At 56.5% G+C, this 21,962-nt stretch overlaps 2 protein-coding genes across 4 annotated transcripts in view; both read left to right on the forward strand.

Annotated features, from left to right (window-relative positions):
* The first annotated feature begins 130 nt into the window (after positions 1–130).
* On the forward strand, positions 131–14,239 carry NOL9 (nucleolar protein 9). The gene is made up of 12 exons (XM_079777645.1): positions 131–971; positions 1,743–1,962; positions 2,798–2,925; positions 4,330–4,465; positions 4,575–4,671; positions 5,372–5,469; positions 6,395–6,556; positions 6,721–7,018; positions 7,340–7,451; positions 9,234–9,411; positions 10,574–10,707; positions 11,458–14,239. The coding sequence occupies exons 1-12, from the start codon at positions 519–521 to the stop codon at positions 11,605–11,607; spliced, it is 2,166 nt and encodes a 721-aa protein (XP_079633771.1). The 5' UTR covers positions 131–518; the 3' UTR covers positions 11,608–14,239.
* A 744-nt stretch (positions 14,240–14,983) lies between these two features.
* The window catches only part of PLEKHG5 (pleckstrin homology and RhoGEF domain containing G5), a gene marked incomplete at its 3' end in the record, with an annotated part of 44,877 nt that continues 37,898 nt past the window's right edge, over positions 14,984–21,962 (forward strand). For 2 of the 3 annotated variants that reach the window (XM_079777278.1, XM_079777274.1), the window contains exon 1: positions 14,984–15,516. In XM_079777278.1, the coding sequence (XP_079633404.1) occupies positions 15,450–15,516 (67 nt within the window). In that variant the 5' untranslated portion in view covers positions 14,984–15,449. The remainder of the gene's footprint in view (positions 15,517–21,962) is intronic. The other variant, XM_079777272.1, reaches the window with a different exon arrangement.

Raw genomic sequence — 21,962 nt, forward strand, 5'->3', positions numbered from 1 at the left:
GGGGCCTCGAAAAAGACGACCAATGAGATGAGAAAGGGAAATGGGGCGGGGCCAGGCCCTGGACTTCCGTTATCGGCCGCCTCCCAGAGCTGCCTAGCAACGCCAAGCTGGGCGCGGGGTTTTCCTCCGGTTCTGGCCGAGTCCTGAGGTTCCGGCTGCGGTTTGCCCGCCGCTGCACTTTCAGGCTTGAAGAGGTAGCGCCCCACGCTCGCCCAGCCTGGAAGCGCAACCAAGACGCACACGTGTGTTTTTTAAATCCTCACCCGAGGATATATTTAATGGTTTCTGCCTCCCCTAGGCGCCCAGACCAGGGTTGGTACCCGCAACCTCTTGGTGCACAGGACGCCAATCCAACCAGCCTAGCCACCGGGCCAGGGCACAGGTCACCTCTTTATTGGTAGCCCGCTGGCCGGCAGGAGCCTTTGAAGTGGCGGCGGAGGCTCAGGAACGCCGGCAGAGGGCGCGCGCCGCTCCCAGGCCGCTTCTTTCCGACGCTCCACGGGCTGAGGGGCGGAGCGATGAGATCTCGCGAGATTTTCGCGCCGCCAGCGCCGGCGACCAGCATGGCGGACACCCTGCAGCTGCAGAAGCGGGGGCCCTTCCGCTCCACGTGGGCGCGATCCCGCAAGGCCCGGCCCCAGCTCATCCTCAGCCGCCGGCCCCGCCGCCGGCTCCGGCTCCTGCGCTGGGGCGGCCGGAGGCTCCTGCGGCGGCGGCTGCTGCAAGCCCAGGCGGCCGGCGCGGACTGGCGGGAGGGCAGCTGCCTGGTGTCGCGCTCGGCGGCTGCCCCGAGGCCCAAGACCGCGGTGCCCAGCCCGGTCCCTAGACCTGTCCCCAGCCCGACCTCCAGCCGGGCTTCCAGCCCGACCTCGGACGAGGACACCGCCCCGAGTTGCCCCGCGAAACTCCCCATCCCGCCGCTGCGTCCGGCCGGCCCGGGCCGCGCGTTGCTGCTGCTGCCGCGGGAACAGGTGAGTCGAGAGCCCGGCGGGCGGAGGGGGAGGGCGGGGACGCAGCCCCGGGGGTGGCGGGCCCGGGGAAGACCGTGGCCCCTCTGTGGGAGTCGAGAGAGTCCTCCAGGCGGTGGTGCTGAGCAGAGGGTCAGAAGGACTCCGCTTTGGGTGATGTAGGTCTTCAGAGCTGAAAGGGACTTCCGTGGCGATGGTTTTGATAAGAGGTCGCATTTACTGGGTGCCCAGGAACGTCAGGCTCTGCGTGTTCTGCGTGTCTTGGTTGTTTTGAACCCTTGTAATACTCCCAGCTCACCTGGAGTCACTGCCGCGATTGCTGTGAATGTTGACAGAGGAAGAAACTGAGGGTTAGCTTCGGGAACTCCCCAAAAGGGACACGGTGGTAGGATCCAAAGCCCCTCAGTCTGATTGCAGGGTCCCTGCGGTTCACTTGGACTCTGGCCTGGGACGCCCCCCTCCAATGCAGGAGGGAAATAAAAGCCAGCCACGCAGAACCTGGGCAGGCAGGGAGCCGTGAGGACAGCAGAGCTGGGCTCGTGGGACCCCCTTGTTTTCCATGTGTTCATGTTCACCAGCGGTCTGTAGCTGCCATGGGATGTAATCTTAGGTCAAAAACATTAAGTACCTGAAAGTCACCCACTACAATGTCTCCTGTTATTTAGAAATCTGCCACCTTTTGATATGTGACTAGCAATGAAGGTTTTAGAAAATTCAGTCATGAGTAACAGAATCCACAATGTTATTTCTTTTCTTTTTCTCTTTCCCTGCTAGGTTTTTACTTTCAGCGGGACCTGTCGCGTGACTTGCCTTTACGGCCAGGTGCAGGTGTTTGGTTTTACCATTAGCCAAGGCCAGCCTTCCCAAGATGTCTTCTCTACCTACACCCACTCTCGCCTGGCTCTCAGTGCTGTTCATTACTCGGTGCCTGAGAAAAGCAAGAAGGAGATGAAGAGAGAAGCCCGAACTTTGCTCAGAGCTCATCTTAACCGGGGTAATGAGAAGAACCGGAGCATCTGCTGAGGGTGTGCTGTGATGAGGCTAATAACTTTTAGATGAGTACTATGGCCTAGATTGCCCACTTTACTAGATCTGCTTAAACCCTCACAGCCCTGGCCAGGTGGCTCAGTTTGTTGGATCATCATCCTTTATACCAGTGGTCGTCAAACCTCAGCTTGCGAGCCGAGGTTTGCTGCTCCGTTGACTAATGAGTTTGCCGACACTGGTTTATACTAAAGGATGGGGGCGAGGGGATCCATTCCTGGTCAGGACACATACTATCGATGTTTGTTTTCCTCTCCCTCCCTCTCTCTCTAAACAGCCTAGCTGGTTTGCTCAGTGGTTAGAGCATCACCCCCCAATTGAAGAGTCTCGGGCTCAATTCTGGTCAAGGGCACATGCCACTGTTGCAGCCTTGATCCCCAGGCAGGTCCGAGAGGCAACCAATTGATGTGTCTCTCTCACATCCATGTCCTTCCCCCCGCCCCCCCCCCCCCCCGCCCGCTTCCTTCTCTCTCTAAAAATCAATGGAAAGAATATAATTAATAAAAATAAACCCTAGCAAAAGTCCTGAGTGACTTTTCACCATACTGTTTTCACCATTTTACAGGAGAAAAGTTGCCCAAGGCCACACAGCTAGTAGGTACCAAACCTGGACTGACTTCTCAACCCAGGTGTGTTTCTATCATGCAGAAAGGCCCCCTGAAAACGGCTCTCAAACATGTCCCCCCTCAAAAAGCTCACAGTTTAGCCGAGGAAATGGCGGTCCTAAAGGGCACAGAGTTTAATGGAGTTACTGTTGGTAAGGTAGTTTAATCTTCTCTCTACAGATGACAGGTGTTGGGTGATGAAGAACTTTTCTCCTCTGTGCTCCATTGTGATGCTAGAAACCCTGAAAAACTCCGCTGTGAACTTCATTACCAGCCATCCAGGCTTATCTTACGTTTTCGAACAAGAGGTAAAACCAGTTTTCATTCCGAGTTTTGCAAATGACTTTCGCCAAAACAGTCCTCTCACATGACTGTAGGGTGCTCCCCTCGGAGGTCAGCCTCTCGTGCTGTGTGTCCTACCGGCTGTGGTGCGTGTGCTCAGTAAAAACAGTCACTAGAAAGGTGTACCCTGAAAAGGGCCGCCCTTCGTTTCATTCCCCAGCAAAAGCCATCCTTTTATATTGTAGTCGGTTAAGTGCTTTTTGGCATTTAAAAAAATGGTTATCTTGTATCTTGACTCATTAACATGAGACAGTGTAAGTACTTACACCTTCTCCCCGCTCTCTCTTCTCACCTGTGTATTTTGCTGGCCCTGTTGATAATTTCCTAAGGTCCAGTTTTTACTTTAATTGCTTCCCATGAGCCAATAAATTGAACCTAACCATAAGATTGTTGGACAGACTGGATGGTGAGATGTGAGGAAGAATCCAGGACTAACCAGGCCTTTGGGGCTAAATGCCTGGGTGCTTGGCGTTCCTATTAACTGAGACGGGGCGACTACAGGAGCGGGTGTAGACGTGTGCACTTTGAGGTGCCTATTAGATGTCGAGTCTGGAATTCGGAAAAGAGGTTGGAAATGTAAATTTGGAGCTTTGAGCAGAAGAGGATCCAAAGGCCTCAGGGTGGGAAAACAGCACCGAGGGAGTTGATAGAGTGAGAAACGGGAGGGTTCCAGGTCTGAGCCCGAGACACTCCCAAGAACTGGGCTCCATGAGACCGAGCAGCGTGGTCGTTGGTGTCCAGACTGAAGGCCTGCTCCCTCGTTTTCTAGAATCCAGAGTTGCTGATAGCAAGCCTTAGGGCCAGGCGGGTTCCCATTCCTTTATGACGCCCTTTCCTTGTGATCCTGGGCGGTCTCTTCCGTGATCCTCTTCCGCGCAGTGGTGTGTTCCGTCCAGGCTCCAGCTGCTTCCGCGGGAGTGGGCTCGTTCCTCGGGTGGCTTTCCCGCGGTTTCCTGGTGCTTCTAGGGTGCCACCGGGCTTCGTGGACCCGCCTTCCACGCCCTTTCCGCTCTGTCTGCGTATATGCTGTCTGTTGGCTCTGTTTGGGGTATTGCCTTGACTTCGTTCAAATACCCAGCGGGCTCTTGGCCTGCGGCCTCCAGTTCCCTTTTCCTTCTGGCAATCACTCCCACGCGTGTTCTTTCTCTTGGACGTGTCCTCGGCGGCGATGGCGGCTGGGAAGTGAGCATAAGCGGTGGGAACAGGCGCTGGTGCTTTAGGAGGAGAGTTGGCAAGGGTTGGGTTGGGGTTGGGAAAAGGGAGGGATCACATCTTTAGCTCACAGTTGCATGAGGCTTATTAATTCAGAACTGAGGGGAAAGGGTGCATTTGTCTTCACCTTTTCTAAAAGTTGATGTTGTTCATTTCAGAGGACAACTTTCCAGATTAACGCTGAGTATTTCGCCATGAGGTCTGTGGGCATTAAAAAAGAGAAGAAAAAAAACGGCCTTCAGTTAACCGAGAGTGTCCTTTCGGCCCTGGAGGAGCTGGTCAGCGTCGCTTGTGGTGAGCGAGACGTTGCTAAGTTTGAGTGCTCCCGCCAGAGCCCTGAGCCCCGGGTGAGGAGAGCCCCCGGGAGAGGCTAACTCTAGGGCCATGTTTGTCTCACCTCCAGAGGAAGCGGACGGCTGCCCCATCATTCTGGTCTGTGGCTCTCAGGACGTCGGAAAGTCCACCTTTAATAGGTACCTGATTAACCAGCTGTTGAACAGGTAAGCCTGTTCCTGTTTTGACAGGTTGCTCGAATTGGGGCATGAAGTAGGAGTTTGGATTTAGGAAACTGGATGGGGATGCCTCTTGGCTTCTCAGAAGAGAGGACTTACAACTCTGTGCCCAGCAGCTCGGCTAAGCGGTGACTCTGGGTGCTGACCTGCCTGTCAGCGCGCTTCGGGGCGGGTCACTTGGTCTCAGCATCTGTATTTGTCCACATCGAGATTCAGACAGAGTAGGTCAGCTCCGCTCTTTTCCAGAGGGAAGATGACGATGTACCATATTATGGACGGACACTGTGACCCATCACATGTCCTCTTTAGGCATCCCATATGGATTGAGCAGTCCACCCAAAAGCCTGCCTACGGTGGGTCAAAATCATCCTATATAATAAAAGGCCAACGACCAGAACGACTGATCGACCAGTCGCTATGAGGTGCATTGACCACCTCTCAGTCCCTCCCCCGGACCGAGGGCTCCAATTGCCGGATGGCGAACGGGAACCACGGGGAACCGGGGTGGATGTAGGCGGTGGGGCGGGACTGGGGACTGGCGAGCGGACAGAAGATGGCCCTGATTGCAGGCTAGGCCTAGGGACCCTACCCATGCGCTGGGCCTCTAGTATAGCACATAAAACCCTTAAGATCTGATTTATCCTTTCCACATAGTAAAGCTAGTTAAGATTTCCTTTTGAATTTTTAGTATTTCCTGCGTTGACTATTTGGAATGTGACCTGGGACAGACAGAATTTACTCCTCCAGGCTGTATTTCTCTATTTAATATCACAGAACCACTTCTAGGTACGTATTGTAGATTCCTAAATGTTCTGGTGTTATAAAATGTGTGAGTAATGATACTTAACCAAAAAAAAAATCAAAGAATATAAAAGTATAAAATATAAATGTGAGCATACCCCTCCAAAATCATGGTCTTCCCATAACTGTTTGTCCAGCCTCCAAAAATTAAAAAATAAACTATGACACTTTGTGGGATTCCGTTTTAGTAAATGGACCTACTGTCCATTTTGTTACAAGTTAGAAACACAGCTTCCTTTAATATTAACATCTTATTTAACCTTATACAACGATTTAAACCAGGAAATTAACATTGATATAATGCTATTAACCTATAGATTTTATTCAAAATTAACAAGTTACCCACTAATATCCTTTTTCTGGTTCAAAATCCAAATCAGAATCCCACATTGCTTTTTTGTTTGTTTTATTATTATTTTTAAAAAATATATCTTTATTGATTTTAGAGCGGAAGGGAGAGGGATAGAGAGATAGAAACATCAATGATGAAAGAGAATCATTGATTGGCTGCCTCCTGCACACCTCCTACTGGGGATCAAGCCCACAACCTGGGCATGTGCCCTTGGCCGGAATCAAACCTGGGACCCTTCGGTCTGCAGGCCGAAGCTCTTATCCACTGAGCCAAACCAGCTAGAGCTGTTTTTATTGTTTTTTTAATTGATTTTTTAGAAAAAGTGGGAGGGAGGGAAGGAGGGGGAGAGAGAGAGAGAGACATCTTTGTGAGAGAGACACATTGATTGGTTGCCTTCCGTGCACGCCCTGACCAAGGCTGGGGATAGAACCTACAACCCCAGGTTTATGCCCTTGACTAGGAATCAAACCCGAGACCCGTTGGTGCTTGGGCCAACATTCTCACCAATGAGGAACACTGGCCAGGGCATGGATTCATTCCTGTTATCTATTTTCTTAGGACCACCTTTCACCCACCAGAGGACACCACAGAAAATGGTGTATTTTGGGAAATCTACTTGTAAAAACAACTATGAGAATTACATTGAGATCATCAAGTATGTGTTCAGCTCCTACAAGAGAGAGTCCCCTCTCATCATCAACACAATGGGCTGGGTGACAGGTAAGGCCACTGAGGCCCACGGGGCAGGGAAGGACCAGTGGGAGTGAGCTCCCGGCTCAGACCAGCTGGAGCCAGTTTTGGGGAGATCCTCCGGCCGAGCGCTGTCGCGGAGTGACACGGCGTTGTTCTGGGGCACTGACGCTGACGTCCTCTCCCTCCCGCAGATCAGGGCCTTTTGCTCCTCGTCGATCTGATCCGCTTGCTGTCCCCCAGCCACGTGGTGCAGTTCAGTTCTAGCCGGAGCAGATTCATGCCGCAACTCACCCCCAGCTACGTCGACGACATGGATGGCTTGTACACAAAGAGCAAGGCCAAGGTCAGAGACCGAGGCTTCTACGTGCCAGAGTTTGCAGACAGTTTGGAATTCGGTGACGAAGAAAAGGACAGTCCGGTGGCATTTTCTGGACACAAGCTGATGTGCGTCCAGTCGGACTTTGCGTTTAGAAAAACTCCAAGAAATCGGTAAGTCAACCGTCGTGGCTGGAGAATTCCGTTTTCTTCAGTTTAACACGCCTTCTGCCCTCCGTTCCTTCAGAGCGGTAAGTCCTGTATCACTTTCCGTCTCCAGCGCAGTTGTGGGCTGGGCGGGGGGAGCAGTCAGACGTTTTCCTGTGGGAATGTCCAGAGGGGGCTCCCGCTAGGAGAGTCTCCCCGCTCCGTGTCCCACGGGCTTAGAGAAAGGCAGGGCGTGGGGGTTCCAAGGTGCAAATGGATCTACGTAATGACAAGTGAGGGGTGGGCCTGTCGGGACCGCTCCTCACCTCCTCCTGGTTTGCTTTTCAGAGAGTCGCATAACAGAGTTCTTCGGGACTTGGCCTTGTTGGGTTACCTCGGCCAGCTGCATCCCCCCCCGCCGAAACCGCTGCATCCCCTGCACAGCCTGACCCCCTATCAGGTACAAGCTGAGCTTCTGTGTGCGGCGCTCTTCTGTCCGCTTTATAGCTCCTCGTAACCCTGAGAACCAGCCCACGGGGCGGGCTCGGTGACTCCCCGTTTTGCAGACAGGAGCTGAGGAATCCAGCGGCAGTGGCAGAGCGGGCGTCAGGCTGTGCTGTCCTGGGCACAGCTCTGGTTCCGGGCCAGTGGGCATGTCCTCCCTGACCCCAGAGGTGGCCCTGGATTGAACCAGGCAGTCTGGTTCCGGCGCTCCCGCTTCCGAGCTGTGTGACTCGGTTTGTCGTTGGTGGAGCCGAGGCAGTACCCGGCCTGGGGGATGGCTGTGCGGAGTCCACGGGCGTGCACAGCGGTGCCCGGCCCCCAGAGGGCACTCTTAAAGCCTTGCACGTTATTGTCAACATGAGATTCTGGCACCAGAGTGTGTGTATCTTGGGATCCAGAATTATTTGGGGGAGAAACCACCTTAATGCTAGAATTCTGGGTGGTGGAAGAATAAAATAGTGACAGGCAGCATTTCCTAAGTGCTCACTCGGCTGTGCTGTGTCCTAAGCCTGTGTTTCCTCCTTACTCACAATGGCTGTTATAATCCCCATTTTACAGATGATAGGACTGAGGCCAGGGACATTGAGTCAGCTGACCCAAAGGGGCACAGTAAAGGTTTGGGCTGGGCTGCAGGCCATGCAGCCTGACTCCAGAGGCCAGAGCATTCGCCCTCCGCTGGATGCCCTGTCCAGTGTTGAGCCCTCGCTGTGCTAAGCTCGTTACCAGGAATGGCCTGGTGCCTGCATGGCACTGGGAGGGCGATGCTCGTATGTTCCGTTTCCAGCTTAGCGACCTGGGCACAGTCGGGTGGAGGGGACAAGGCTGAGGCCTCGAGGCAGGCGCGGCGGACCTGCCGGCAGGGATGTGCCTCAGCCTGACGGCGCGTTTGGCCCTAGGCCTCCAGCCGTCCCCCGCTGAGAGTCCGAGGCGGTTTGTTCACGGGAGCTTTGCTCACCTGGAGAAGCTGTATAACTGAATTTGGAACTTACCTGCCAGTAACCTAACCTGCCTTCTATTTACTTCAAATTTGTTTTGAAATCTAAATAACGTGTAACAAAATACTTTTCTACTGTAAGAAGTTGAAGTTACCCAGAAGGTTACATTGAAGGTAGTTCTTTATCTTGTGCTCCAGGCGTGTAATGCATTTGTCTTAATTCAATATGTTGCATTAGGGAATGAATGGCGGCTCTTCTCACGGAGTGGGTTTGGCTTTCTTACATTAGAGACCTCCGTGACGGGGTCTTCACAGTCTCCGGCGACTGTAACCCCTGTAGGACCTCTACAGACTGTCTGCTGTGTCTCTCTAGACAAGAAAGTTCCAGGCATTGGTTTAGATTTCTAGCCAGTGTGGATGGTGCACAGGGACTTGGTGTCAAGTTCTCAGGCTCTCCGTTAAAGCAGTGAAACCGAGCAGATGCTGGCTGGTGTTTCCATACTTTTAGATGCTTTTCGGCAGGCACTTTGGCAGACATAACTTTAGAGAGCTGGCCGGTCAGCTGATACAAATGAAAAGTAGTTTCTCAGAATTAATAGAGGGAGGTGGGGTAGTAAAGGGGAAGGAAGGTCATGTATATGGTGACGGAAGAAGATTGGAGTCTGGGTGGTGAACACATATGCAATAGACAGATGATCATGGAAGTGCACGCTTGAAACCTACGTGAGTTTTTTAACCCACGTCACAAAGAACTTAATAAAGAAAAAAAGAGCTAACAGAGGGAGGTGCCCATTGGTTTTGCAGGTCCCTTTCAGTGCCGTCGCCCTCCGGGTCATTCACTCTGATGTCGCCCCTACCCATATCCTGTACGCGGTGAACGCCAGCTGGGTCGGCCTTTGCAAGATCCTGGACGATGTCGGAGGATACACAGAGGGGCCCGTCCTGCTCACGCAGACTCCGATCTGCGATTGTTTGGGCTTTGGTGAGTGAGAGGGAAACGTGTCCATAAACCTCCTGAACCTGACCCACCTCGGCAGCTGTAGATGGCGGTCTTACCGCGGGCTGTCTCGGCTCGATGGTCAGAGAGCTGCTGTCTCCACGCGCCGTGGGCCTCGGGCCGCAGGAAGCAGGTCTTCCTCTGCTCCTCCCCCGGGCCCCGAGGCCTGGTGGCGCCTTCTCACCTGGCGTGTTTCCTCGAGGCCGCTCGCCCTCCGCGGGGCTCTTAGTCCGTCTCCTGCTGACCTCCCAGAGGGTTCCGAGCCCGTGTTACCGGTGCACTCACTCTGCTCGGATACCTCACGGGCGTCCAGGACTCAGGTCCAGAACTGAGGTCCTGATGGTCCGCAGGCCTGGTGTTCTCCCGGGTCCCCTCCTCTCCACCCCCTGTCCCCGAGGTCCTTCAACGGTCCTTCAGAGATTCACGCTGGTGTTTGGTCTTCCGCCTCGTTCTCCACATCCCACCCGCGCCAGGTCAGGCGGCTTCTGTTCTTGAAATGAGTCAGGCTCCTCCGTGTCATGTCCTCCCGTGCCCGTGTGAGCATCCTCATCCCTGCACTGGACCCCACTCTCGGGAGTGACCTGAGCACAAGCGACGCGGTCACGTCCTGACATCCTGGCGTGTCCACAGCACAGGTCCAGGCCTGGCCGCGCGGCACCCGCAGCCCTGGGCCCGTCTCCTCCGAGAGCCCACGGAGGTGTTGGTCTCTGGGCTCATGAGGTCAATAAACGTCAGCGGATGTTTCTGGAAGGTTGACCCAAAACTAGCCAAGTCCTCCGGTAATGACACGTTTCTGACTTAAACAGTACTGTTCTTCTCAAAGCATCTTCAGAGACGTGTCACTCTGTGCAGACCATAGGGAAGGAATGGGGAAGGGACAGGTCGAGTCCCCTTTGCCCCACTAGACTGTCTCCCCGGGCGCGCCGGCGCCGTCTAGGACGTTGGCACGAGGACCACTCGGTGCCTCAGCCGAGCAGGGAGGCGCTACCATGGCCTCCAGCATTCCCACACTCCGTCTCCCGCCACTTTGTATTTTCAAACAAAACCCAGTTGAAACTGGAACTGTTTTAAAAGCTGCTCTGCAGTGGGCGTGGTGGAGGCCTGGCGCCTTGCGGAGGGTGACTTGCGTGCGCTCCGGGTCTTCCAGGGATCTGCAGAGGGATCGACATGGAGAAGCGGCTTTACCACATCCTCACGCCTGTGCCCCCGGAAGAACTAAGAAATGTGAATTGTCTGCTGGTCGGAGCCATTTCCATTCCACAGTGTGTCCTCAAGAGCCAGGTGAGCGTGGCTCCGGGACAGCCGGGGGAGCTGGCTGTGTCCGTGGTAGAGGGAGAACCCGAAATGGGAGGAGCCGTGGGCAGGTGATTGTTGGGGAGACGGACGCTTGGTTGTAGGGGCTTACCAGCCTGTGGGAGAGCCATTCCCTGTCCTGAGGCTGAGGCCATCTTCAGGCGCAGCCCTGGAAGGTCACGGGAAGGTCATGGTGGCCAAGAGCATCTGTGTGGCCTCCAAGCCGAACTGCAGGGCCTGTGGGTGGCCTGGCTGCCCCTCCCCTTCTTACCTGCTTGTTGGGGACGGAAACACCCACACTTACCACTCGCTGTTGGGTGTGCTTGTGGAGGTGACTAGACCCGTGGTCGGCAAACTGGCTCGCGAGCCACATGCGGCTCTTTGGCCCCTTGAGTGTGGCTCTTCCACAAAATACCACGTACAGTGTGATTGAAACTTCGTGGCCCATGCGCAGAAGTCGGTTTTCGGCTCTCAAAAGAAATTTCAATTGTTGTACTGTTGGTATTTGGCTCATTGACTAATGAGTTTGCCGACCACTGGACTAGACAGACAGGAGGCGGTCACCTGGCCCCGGCGCCCCTGCTGCTTCCAGGCCTTTGGGGAGAGAGCTCAGGAGGGGGCGGGGCTCAGGAGGGGCGGGGCTCAGGAGGGGGCGGGGCTCACTCAGACTCCATGCTGTCTTCTGGGGGAGGAGGACTGGGCGGACTGGGAGTTTGCATGTTTTCTGTTTCCTTTCAGCATGGGTTCGAGGGGACGATTCCTTACGTCACAACAGATTACAATATTAAACTTCCTGGAGCGTCAGGGAAAATTGGAGCAAGAGAAGCTGAGGAGACGTATAGAAAGAGACAACATCCAAAAGCTAGGTTCTACCGAAAGGCACACTGACGTTTCTAACGAGCGAGGAAGCCTGACTCTGTCTCCGGCCTGACGGCAGCAGACTGGTGGGCTCTGCGCTGTGAATGCGCCCTGGCGAGCAGCGTTTGCTCCACAGCTCGTGGGAGTCATACCCACTTAGTCCCTTCTTACGCTCCGTGACCTCGCTTTGCCCTCACCTGCTGTGTGGCCCATCAGACACGATGCTTTATTTTCTAAAGGGAGGAAGCAGAAGGGAAAAGATACGCCATTGAAACAAAGAACAAAGTTCTTCAAGAATCTGGTTGTTGGAATCTGGGTGAAAATAGGGAGACAAGGGCCCCAAAAGATGAACCAAGGAGGAAGGCAGGCTGGCCAGCGGGATCCGAGCGTAACAGGATGTGGGGACGCACCTCGGCCCTTGCCCACCTGTGATGGCCGGCCGGGGTCGGGACCCGCTGGTGGTCGTTCCATCCCCCGATCACGTGATTCCCATCCTCTTCCGTTCCTGTGGGACAAGTATTAAAGATCGTGTTTCATCTTTAAATGTAATCAAGGTTTAACAGATGGAGGTTTGGACTCGAGAAGCCTTTTTCTCTTTTTAATCCACTGGTTTTTTTGCTGAAGAAAAGCTTGCTCTCAAATCCAGGCGCCTCTCGGTTTTGCCCTGATTGGCTCCTCCTCCGAGACCGAGCCTGGGCAGAGCGGTCTGGGAGAGGCCTGGCAGGGCAGCTCTGAGAAGGGCCCATTCCTGCCATTGGCGGCTGGACCTGAACTTGAACATGCGGACAGCTCTGGGCTGGTGAGCGCGGGAGCTGGTGATGGTGCCATTCTCCCAGGCGAAGTCTGTCCTCTTCTCCCTGGTGCTCACGAGTCCTTACCCCCGAGGTGGGTGGTTTTGGGAGGCAGAGAGGAGCCATCTGGGTCACACCATTTCTGCGCTGAGGAGAGCGGGACACCGAACTGAGGCAGCATTTCAGACTTACTGTGAACGTCACTTCCTGGTGGAGCATGTTGGAGGAGGTCCCCAGGATTCGCAGGTTTTACCATCTTCTCCATTGAAATCGCTGATGATTGCTGCCTTGAAGCTCTCAGAGACCCTCAGCGTGCACATTCTCCCAGGAGCCTTGTCCCACCGGGTGAATTTTAGGATTCGGGAGACCATTTAAGGTCTAACTTCTTCATTGCCTCTTATTTATACTTAAGTTTACCATGGACACATTTTTCTATTTTGACTTTGCAAGTAACTGTGAGACAATCCACCACCGTCAGCTTGTTGCCTCCTCCCCCAGCCCTGCATCTCGGTGACAGTCACTGCGGTCTGCACGGCGCTAGCAGCAGGTCGCACTGCCTTTGCAGGACTCCAGGCTGCCTTCAGCCTCCCCTCTGGCGGGCGTTGAAGGCCCCAGTCCTTCTCCGGGCCCCTCTGTAAGGAAGGCAGACAGGGCCACTAGAGGGCGTTGTCGGCCGTGGTCAGAGGGCCAGACCCTCCAGGTCCCTGGCTCCGGTCAGGCCGGCTGTAGATGTCCGTTTGCTTACCAATGTCGGTGGTTTGGGCTTGTTATTTCTAGTCGGTTGTGGTTCAGGGTGTGTAGGAATGAGTCTGCATTGAGTTATTCTTAATCATCGGTGTGTGATTTCCAAAGTAGTACATGCTTATTCTAGGGTTTATTTTATTTTATAAACAGACAGCTCAGTGTTCCCTCCTGACCCTGCTAGTCCTGGGGGTAGGAGTCCGTGTGCGCCCAGGCCCCGGTCTGGAAACGAGATTAGAGAGGGGGAGGGACAGCGACGCGCCCTTCAGGTGCCTTGGATTAGGATTTTCCAGAGGTGGGACTCTGGAAGTGGCTCGTGGGGGAGGACGGGGGTGGGGAGGTCCCAGGTGGAGCAGAGGCCCCGCCGCCTCCACTGGGCCCTTTGACAGGTGGTCGCCCTGCCGGACACTCGGCTGTCCGCCTGACGGGGCGGGGCGCGGCGATGTGGACACACGGCTCCTTTTATAAAAGTGCTGAGTTTTTAATGGATTGGTGGAGGCTGTTTAGGTTTGGATGTGCAGTGTCGTGGTAAGAGCAGGCTGTGCTGGTAGAGCTCCGGGTTCAAGCCCTGGCTGGACCGCTGGCTCCGTGAGGCTGTGAGGGAGACACTCACTGGAGCCCGTTCCCCCTTTAAGATGGGAGGGAAGCTTTCCCCTGCGGTCCCTGCGGGCGCAGCGCTGAGGCCGGGCCCTCAGAGGCGAGCAGTGACTGCGGCCGTCTGGAAGGCAGGGACCAAGACCGGGTTGTTCGCAGTCACACCGGGACGAAGCAGAAACTCAGCGTTGGAATCAGAAACCTCTTACCTGGCCCCCCTCCAGCAGGTTCACCTTAAAACTGTTCTTCCGGCCACGTGTCCCGCTAAAGAGCTCCCGCGAAGGACCCCTTCCTGGGAGTTTTTCCTAAACCTCCGTTTAGCGCTTTTGAACTTGGATGAACAGTGCACGCATTTAGAACATGCTCCAGTCCACTGCACGGAGAATCACTGTCGGTGCCATGATGCTGTCTCATCTGGCACCTTCTAAATTGTGTTTGGCGTTTGTACCACGTTGGTGTCCTGTACGTGTGGTTTTCTGTCCAGCTCTTTTCACTTACGTCTCTTTTGTATCATTAAATATTTTTGAGGACATGAATTGGTGTAATTCCTTACATACGTAGACCATTTTGTTCCAGGAAATTACTTCAGTGATTAGGAGCAATGATGGCAGAAACACCGGGTAAAATAAGACCCTGGGAGGGGAGGGGAGGGGGCTGAGGGCCGGGGGCCGGGGCGGGACGCAGGGAGCCCGGCAAATGCCGGCGGCTTTCCCCGCAGTATTGAATGCGGTGGCAGTTTAATTTTTCTGTTTGGGTCCAGGTGTGTGAGTTTAGAGAGGGTGGTATCTCCTGTCTGGCTGTCTTAGAGAGTGTATTAGAAGGAGAAAGTTTTGCTCCCAGAAAAGCTCAAATTAAGGAAAGAGAAGCCCGGGGCTGGGGCTGTAACTGCTCCGCTCCGCGCTCCCGGCTCCCCTCCCAGGGCTGGGCCTGAACAGTGGCTGAAATAAATGTGGGGCCATCTGTGCCGAGAAGGGGAAGGAGCCACGTGATGCTCGGGCCTCTGGAACGAACAGCTTTGCTGAGCTAAAGATTTCCAGGTTTTGCCAGGAAAAGGGGTAGAGAGGGCGGGGCGGGCACAGCCTGGACGGAGCCGCACTGGGAGTCCAGTCGGGGCAGCGGGTCCCCTGGAAGTGCGGAGCTGAGTAAGCAAACAGCTGAGCCGGCAGACACTGTTGGGCTGGGGAGCCCGGGGTTGCCATGGTGACTGATGCTCAGCAGACTGTGGCTTGGGCTTTCCTAACGCTTTGGAACTGACTTGCTCTCCCGGGTGAGCGGCTGCCGGGCAGGGAGAAGCCACCGGACTTGCAGGCCTGCCTCCTCGCCAAGGCGGCCAGCGGGGCTGCTGCTGGGGCTGAGAAAGCAGGTCCCGGCGCTGCTCTTCCGGGAAGGAAGGAAGGCCAGGCGGCCAGCAGCCTGCGGAGCCCGTTCCAGGGGCGAATGGGTACCTGGGAATGGAAAATCCAAGGGGAGAAAACCACCAGCGGGAAAGCGCAGTGCAAACCGCGGCCAGGAAGCCCGTAGTTAGAACATACAGCGCCCCGGGGGCCCGCGTCGGCGGGAAGCGGCTGGGCCGGGCAGCGGGCTCCGTGGCTGTCTGTGCAGCCGGGTTCCCCCGGAGGAGCTAGGACGGGGCTGAGGCTGGGAGAAGCCCTCCGCTGTGGGGGTGCAGCCGGGCAGACGGGGACACAGACCTGGGGGCCTGGCCCGCAGCTCGAGGGCCGGGCGAGGCGTCACCAGAGGTCAAGCATGAATTCGGTCCTCACAAAGTGCGGGTCTCCGCCTCGCGGCTGGCTGAGCCTTCGTCTGGGGAGCAGTGAGTATGTTTTCTCCCTCTCTCGTCCAGGAAGGGGAGCCGGTGGCTCTGAGCCAGGAGAGGAGCCGCGGGGGAGGGGGGCTTGGAGGGCCACTGGGTCCCACGCCTGCTGACTCGGTCTTAGGAAGCCCCCCTACAGGCTGCGCCGGGTTTGTCCTCACTGATCTGGGGGTTCGTGAAAGTGGGGAAGGCAGGGTGGCCTAGCCCGGGAGGGTCAGCGCTCAGCCTGACCCCATCGCCAGGATGGCCAGGTGACGCCGTCTTCTGGGCAGGCCGAGCTGGGGGCTCTCCGTGTCGGCCTCCCCACCCGGAAAGAAGAAAGCGCTAGATCTCTGCTGAGGGGCTGTCTGCTGGCAGACGGAGGGGCGGTGGGCAAGTGCCCGGGACCCTTCACACGGCCACGTTCTGTGCACCCCAGCCCTGTCCCGTCACGAGGGTGTTTTGAGTAGGTTCTCAGCTTGGCCTTTGTAGCTATTTGTAAAAGCGCCGTGAGCCCTGGCTGGTGTTGCTGAATGGCTAGATCATCCGCCCACACACCAAAGGGTCATGGGTTTGATGCCCGGTCAAGGGCACGTACCTGGGTTGCAGGTTTGATCCTCGCCCCCGAAATCGGGGTGCGTGCGCAAGGCAGCTGATCAATGTGTCTGTCTTATATCGATGTTTCTCTTTCCCCCTCCCTACCTCCCTTGTGCTCTCTAAAAACCAATGGGAAAAATAACCTCGGGTGAGGGTTAACAGCAACAAAGAAACGGGTCGTGAGATTCCCCCTAAGCCGTCGATGTTTGTGCCGTACGCCACGACGCATTTGGGAGAGTGGGATCAGGACTAGTGTTTATGGGATCAGAGAGCCTCCCAGCGCCCCAGAATCGGAGCCCTGGCCCCAGACACCCCATCCCTGACCACAGAGCAATGACCTGGCCACGCTGGCCACTGACCTCTTCGTGCTCAAATAAGCACCCCCATTCCCGTCATCTACACCCCACCTGTGGCCGGCCCAGCACAGACCTATGAAGCCGACAGTGAGTCACGGAGAATTCTCCCAGCGCCCACACAGGCCCCCCTTGCTGGGGTGCCCCCCCCCTCCAGGAAGGGGTGTGCGCTGCCGACTTCCTTCCTCACCCCACAAGCAACTTACTGTGCCGCTGGGCTCCCCCGGGAGCGGCCGGAGAACGGGAAGGTGCCGAGGACCCTGGCGGATCGGTGACATTCATCTCTGAGCCCCAGTGACGACGGCCGGTTAACTGAAGGCCCGGCACAGCTCACTCACTGAGGGGAGTGGGGGGTTGTCCCCAGGCGTGGGTGAGCTGGGTTGCAGGCCTTTTGGAGTGTCCCCCAAGCCATACCTGCCACGTGGGAGGCGGAAAACGGCCACCTACTCTGCTTCGGCCTGATTGTGTCTGTAAGCCATTTATTGATTGGACAAATGTGAATGTGTCATAGTTATTTAGTCACTTAACAAATATTTATTGAGCACTTTTTTTGTTGTTAATCTTCACCCGAGGGTATTTTTCCCATTGATTTTTAGGGAGGGGGGGAGAGAGAGAGAGAAACATCGATGTGAGAGAGACACATCTGCTGGTTGCCTCCCGCACGGGCCCTGACCAGGGATCAAACCAGCAGACCAGGTACATGCCCTTGACCGGGAATCGAACTCTGACCTCCAGTGTGGGGCCGACGTATTGAGCAGTTACTGTCGGGCATTGCAGGGGCTGGGAGACGCTGGTGAACAAGGTAAATGCCCGCCTTAGAAGCTTAGTGACTAATGAGAGATAAGGGTTGTAAACAGGAACTGAGAAGTAGTTTGCATGTAAAACACAGTGATTGTGGGGTGATGAGTTCATAGCTGAATGATAACCCTCTTAGGATACCAGTCGTAGGGGTTTTCTGAGCAGTAACATCACCTACAGGGCAAACCGAAGTGGGGGGGGGGGGAAGGGAGGGGTCAAAGGCACTTCAGGGAGAGAGAATGACGGGCAGGGGGGGTGTGCAGTGGGACGGGGCTGACATTCTGAGGACGGATGGGGGGCTGTGGGAAGGGGGCAGAGACGGGTGGTGCAGAGGTTGGGGGAGCACCTTACTCCAGACTCCACGCTGGCGGCAGTGAGAACTGAAGAGTTTCCTCAGGGTGGGTGGTATGGTCTGCTTGCCTTTTAGGAAACTCCTTTTTGGTAGCAGTTTGGCGAGTGGACTCGGGACGTTTGGGGAGGAGAGTCTGGCAAATAAAGAGCTGAAGAGTCAGGAGCCGTTGCGGGAATGCAGGTGCAAGGTGGTCGTGTGCGCCCTCTGTTAGCATACAGACCAGCGGTCGCCAGCCTTTCGGACCTCACGGACCACCGGTGGCGACCACTGATCTAGACAAATGAAATGCACACACACACACACACACACACACACGCACACACGCACACACGCACACGCACACGCGAGCGCTCGCTTCTGCTTCTCCGACTGATGCATTTTCGTTATAAGAGGTTCAAACAGTACCTAAAGAAGGAAGCCACAAGTCCTCCGGCTTTCTGTTAGTTCCAGTTGTATTTCAGATTTTTCCCCATGAATATCACACACACATGCTACGTGTGTGTGTGTGTGTGTGTGTGTGTGTGAAATTTTTGAACTAGTAGAAAGTATGCAGTTTTACAATTGCTTTTTTCAATTAATACTCTATTTTAGACGTTTAAAAAAGGCCAGAACATAAAAACCTACCTCGTTTTGTTAAGGGCTTTGTGAGATGGGGGTGTGCCTTACTTTTCCCACCGGCCCTCTGCGAGCGGACAGCGGTTCCGGGTTGTCGCTCCCGTGAACGGCCGCAGGGAGCAGCCTCACCCCTCCCTCCGCGCCCCTGTGAGGCAGCACCCCGAGAACCAGTTCCCGAGGGGAGCTGCGGGGTGGGAAGGTGCGAGCACCTTGCGTTGTAAGCGATCGCCCCAGGCCGTCACCCAGATGCCTCTATTTCCCTGTCAGCCCATATTCTGGCCCTTGGTGTGCTCTGTCTGGTCATCACCTCCGTGGGCCTGTCCCCGACATCAGAGGGTGGGTGGCTGGCAGGTGTCCCCTGACGTGGTCCCCAGGCATTCCTCTTCCCTGTCACTCCCGTTCCTGAAACGCTGTGGCTCTCGGCCGAGGTGCAAGGGCAGCTGCAGGCTCTGACATCAGGCCTCTGGGACTTTCGAGGTGGAGGGCGTGCAGGGCGGAGGGCGTGCGGGGCGGAGGGCATGCGGGACGGAGGGCGTGCGGGACGGAGGGCGTGCGGGGCGGAGGGCATGCAGGACGGAGGGCGTGCGGGGCGGAGGGCGTGCGGGGCGGAGGGCGTGCAGGGTGGGGAGCGTGCAGGGCAGGGGGCGTGCAGGGCAATGCCTGGCATAGGTCACAGCGGCACCAGGCCCGAGCTGCATCACAGCTCTCCTACTCACTGGCTGTGGGGCCTTAGACAAATCACTAGCTTGCTGGGCTTCCATTTCATTATCTGGGAAGGAGATAATAGTAATGTCTACCGCTCAGGGTCATTGTGGAGATCAGGTGAGGGGTAGCTGAGTCTGTGTGATAATTCCAGGATCTCCTCTGCGTGGGTGTGTTTCTGTCGGCTTTCAGTCATGGGGTGTTATCTACTTGTGTGCCTAGTTATGTTTGACTGTGTGCTGGACATTGTATTTTTTAAATTATTTGCAAGAACCATGTGAGGCCTAGGATGCTAGAGGGTTTGCATGTGCTTGTGTCGTATGCCTGGAGACACTACCCGTCTGAGAAGACCTTGATCCACTCAAGCCTGAGGCTCCGGGGACTTTCAGCTCCTTTCCCTGTAAGGCCAGGAAAACTGGAATTACAGTTTTAAAACCAGGAGGGGTTGGTTACCCTATTGAGGGGACCTCAAGGAGCCAGTGTGGCTGAAGCAGGGTCAACGGAGGTGGTAGGGGGCCGGGGGGGGGGGAGGAAGTCAGGCAGGTGACAGCGCATCAGGGCCCACTCTTCCTTCAGGACGGAAGATCCCGGGAAGGCAAAACCGTCAGCAGAACCTCCTGGGCCCCTCTTCTGCCTTCTGACTGGTTTGATGTTTGTAAGATTTTGAAGAATGCTTTTCCCCAAGTTGGAAGTTGGGTCTCGTTTGCCCAGCCCACCCTGCAGGGAGCAGTCCCCCCGAAGCCGCACTGTCTCTCTGTGGCTGGAGACTCAATGAGGTGGGACAGGGGCTTCCCGTGGCAGCTAAGCCACAGAGGGTCAGGACGTCCCCAGGACGCCCTTCGCGTCCCCCTGTTCCACAGTCGCTTCTGTGATCGCAGCCTTTCAACAACCGAGTCAGATCGCACCCCTTCTCTGCAAAAGCCTCCAGCGGCTCCCTCTCACTCAGAATGAAAGGCCAAGTCCTCACAGGCCCTCCGGGCCCTGATGCGCTGTCACCTGCCTGACTTCCTCTCCCCTGCCACCCCCCCCCGCCCCATTGACCCTGCTCCAGCCACACTGGCCTCCTTGAGGTCCCCTCAATAGGGTAACCACCCCCTCCTGGTTTTAAAACTGTAATTGCAGCCCTGGGCGGTGTGGCTCAGCGGTTAGACCATCGGCCCGTGCACTGGAGGGTCGTGGTTTCATTCCCAATCAAGAGCATGTACCTGGGTTGCAGGTTCAATCCCTGGCCCTGGTCGGGGCACATGGGGGAGGCAATCCATCAATATGTCTCTCTCACTTCGATGTTTCTCTCTTCCCCTCTCTTCCAGTCTGTCTGGAAAATTAGTGGGAGAAATACTCTTGGTGAGGGTTAACAAGCAAATAAAAACAGAACTGACATCCCAGTGTGCGGGGAAGCCTCTCCGTCTGGGGCAAAATGGAACAGCTGGTCCCTTTAACATGAACACAGGCTGGGCCCCAGGGCCCCAGGGCCTTTGCACTTGCTGCCTGAGATGCTGTTGTTCCCAGACAACGGCCCCGCCTCACATCATTCCCGCCTCTGCTCATCATCTTCCTCACGGACCGTCCAAAACCATGTGCACGTGCAGACACACACACACAGTCGCTCTCTGCCCTTCGCCCGCTTGGTTTTTCTGAAGATGCAAGTGAATAGGACCCAGTCAGTACCTGTCCAGGACCTCGAGGACCCGCCTTCGCTACAGCACCCAGACAGGCTGAGACCCAGCAGCTGCCCTGCCCAGAAGCCGCCTCCCTCGGCTGGGCCGCCTCCGGGGCTGAAGGGCGGGGGTCCTCTCTGGGCGACCTGGGCCTCTGCGGGGGTGTCCCAGGGGCGGTGACGATCGTTCCTGAGCATCGGGACTCGTGCTCCCGCGATGAGCTGGCCGTTTGGAGCTCAGCTGTCCTGTGTGTCTGGCCTGCCTCCCCTGCGGTCAGGGGCCTGGCCCAGAACCTTTGTTCCTCGGACAGACTTGGCCCTGGAGGAGGCCCAGCCTCTCAGTCTGTCTGGCCAGGTTTAAAAGGCGGCGGCGGCCAGCGGGGAGGCTGGACCGTGGCCATCGTGCCGCGGCCACAGACAGCGCTGGGGAAGCAGGCCTCCGCTCCCCCTCTCCCCCACCCAGGCCGGGGAGCGCTGGCAGCCGGCTGGCGGAGCGCCGGGTCAAGCCCGGGTCTCGGCTCCTCCTGGGGGCAGGGGGGGGGGGGTTAGATCTGACCCCAAGCTTGGCGTCCAGGCCCGTGGGCTGCCTCTGAGCGGGTCCTTCTTGGAGGCAGGGAGCCCTGCCTCCCTGGCCTTTGAGGTTGCGGTGGGCCCGGCTGGACCACGCCTTCAGGTGTTGGGAAGTCAGTCCTGGCGAGAAACAGTGGATGGAGAATTGGTCCAAGTTCAAGTCCACAAGCATTCCTCTGGCTCCTGCCTGGGCCAGCTGGACCTGGGCCTGCATTCGGGGGAGCATGAAGCCAGCAGCTGCCTTCAAGGGGCTCCCAGTCCAGATGGAGCCGAGACCCCACTGTTCCAGGGTGTCACCTGCAGCAGAACGAGGGCCCAAGGGCGGGTTCTACACCATTGACCCGCCAGGAGCCGTGGCTGGGGCTGGGCCCCAGGGGGTCTGAGCGGCCATGCCAGGGCGGGTGGCAGGTGTTCAGCCCAAGCAGTGACTTTCAGGTTTGCATGTTTGCTGTGACTGGAGGACACTGACCTCGGTGCCCGCGCCCGAGCAAACCTGAGGGTGAGGCTGCTGCTGTAGTCAGCTCAGCGGACCCCACAGCAACCCTGTGAGGTCGCCGCTGGGCAGGTGAGGGCACGGAGGCCCAGAGAGGCTAAGCAACTTGCCCGAGGTGACACAGCTGGCAGGGGCTGCGCTGGGACCTGAACCCAGGTGCCACGCTGCATTTTGGAGGCTGACTTGGCAGGGGCGAGAGTGAGGCAAGGCGGGCTCCCAGACAGGATGGTGGTGGCCTGAGCCGGGGCCAGGGCCGGGCATTCTAGAGGCAGAGCCGAGAATGGCGTGGGCAGCTGCTCTGTGGCCAGCCCGGCCCAGGCTGCACCTGCC

The sequence above is a fragment of the Cnephaeus nilssonii genome (genome assembly GCF_951640355.1).
Source record: "Cnephaeus nilssonii genome assembly, chromosome: 7".
NCBI classification, from domain to species: Eukaryota; Metazoa; Chordata; class Mammalia; order Chiroptera; family Vespertilionidae; genus Cnephaeus; species Cnephaeus nilssonii.

What these genes read in the sequence shown, in the direction of transcription:
- NOL9 (XM_079777645.1), top strand. Translation starts at nt 519, where the DNA reads ATGAGATCTCGCGAGATTTTCGCGCCGCCAGCGCCGGCGACCAGCATG. An exon ending in CTTACGTTTTCGAACAAGAG is followed by an intron (nt 2,926 to 4,329) that starts GTAAAACCAGTT and finishes TGTTCATTTCAG; the next exon opens with AGGACAACTTTCCAGATTAA. An exon ending in AGAAAAACTCCAAGAAATCG is followed by an intron (nt 7,019 to 7,339) that starts GTAAGTCAACCG and finishes TTTGCTTTTCAG; the next exon opens with AGAGTCGCATAACAGAGTTC.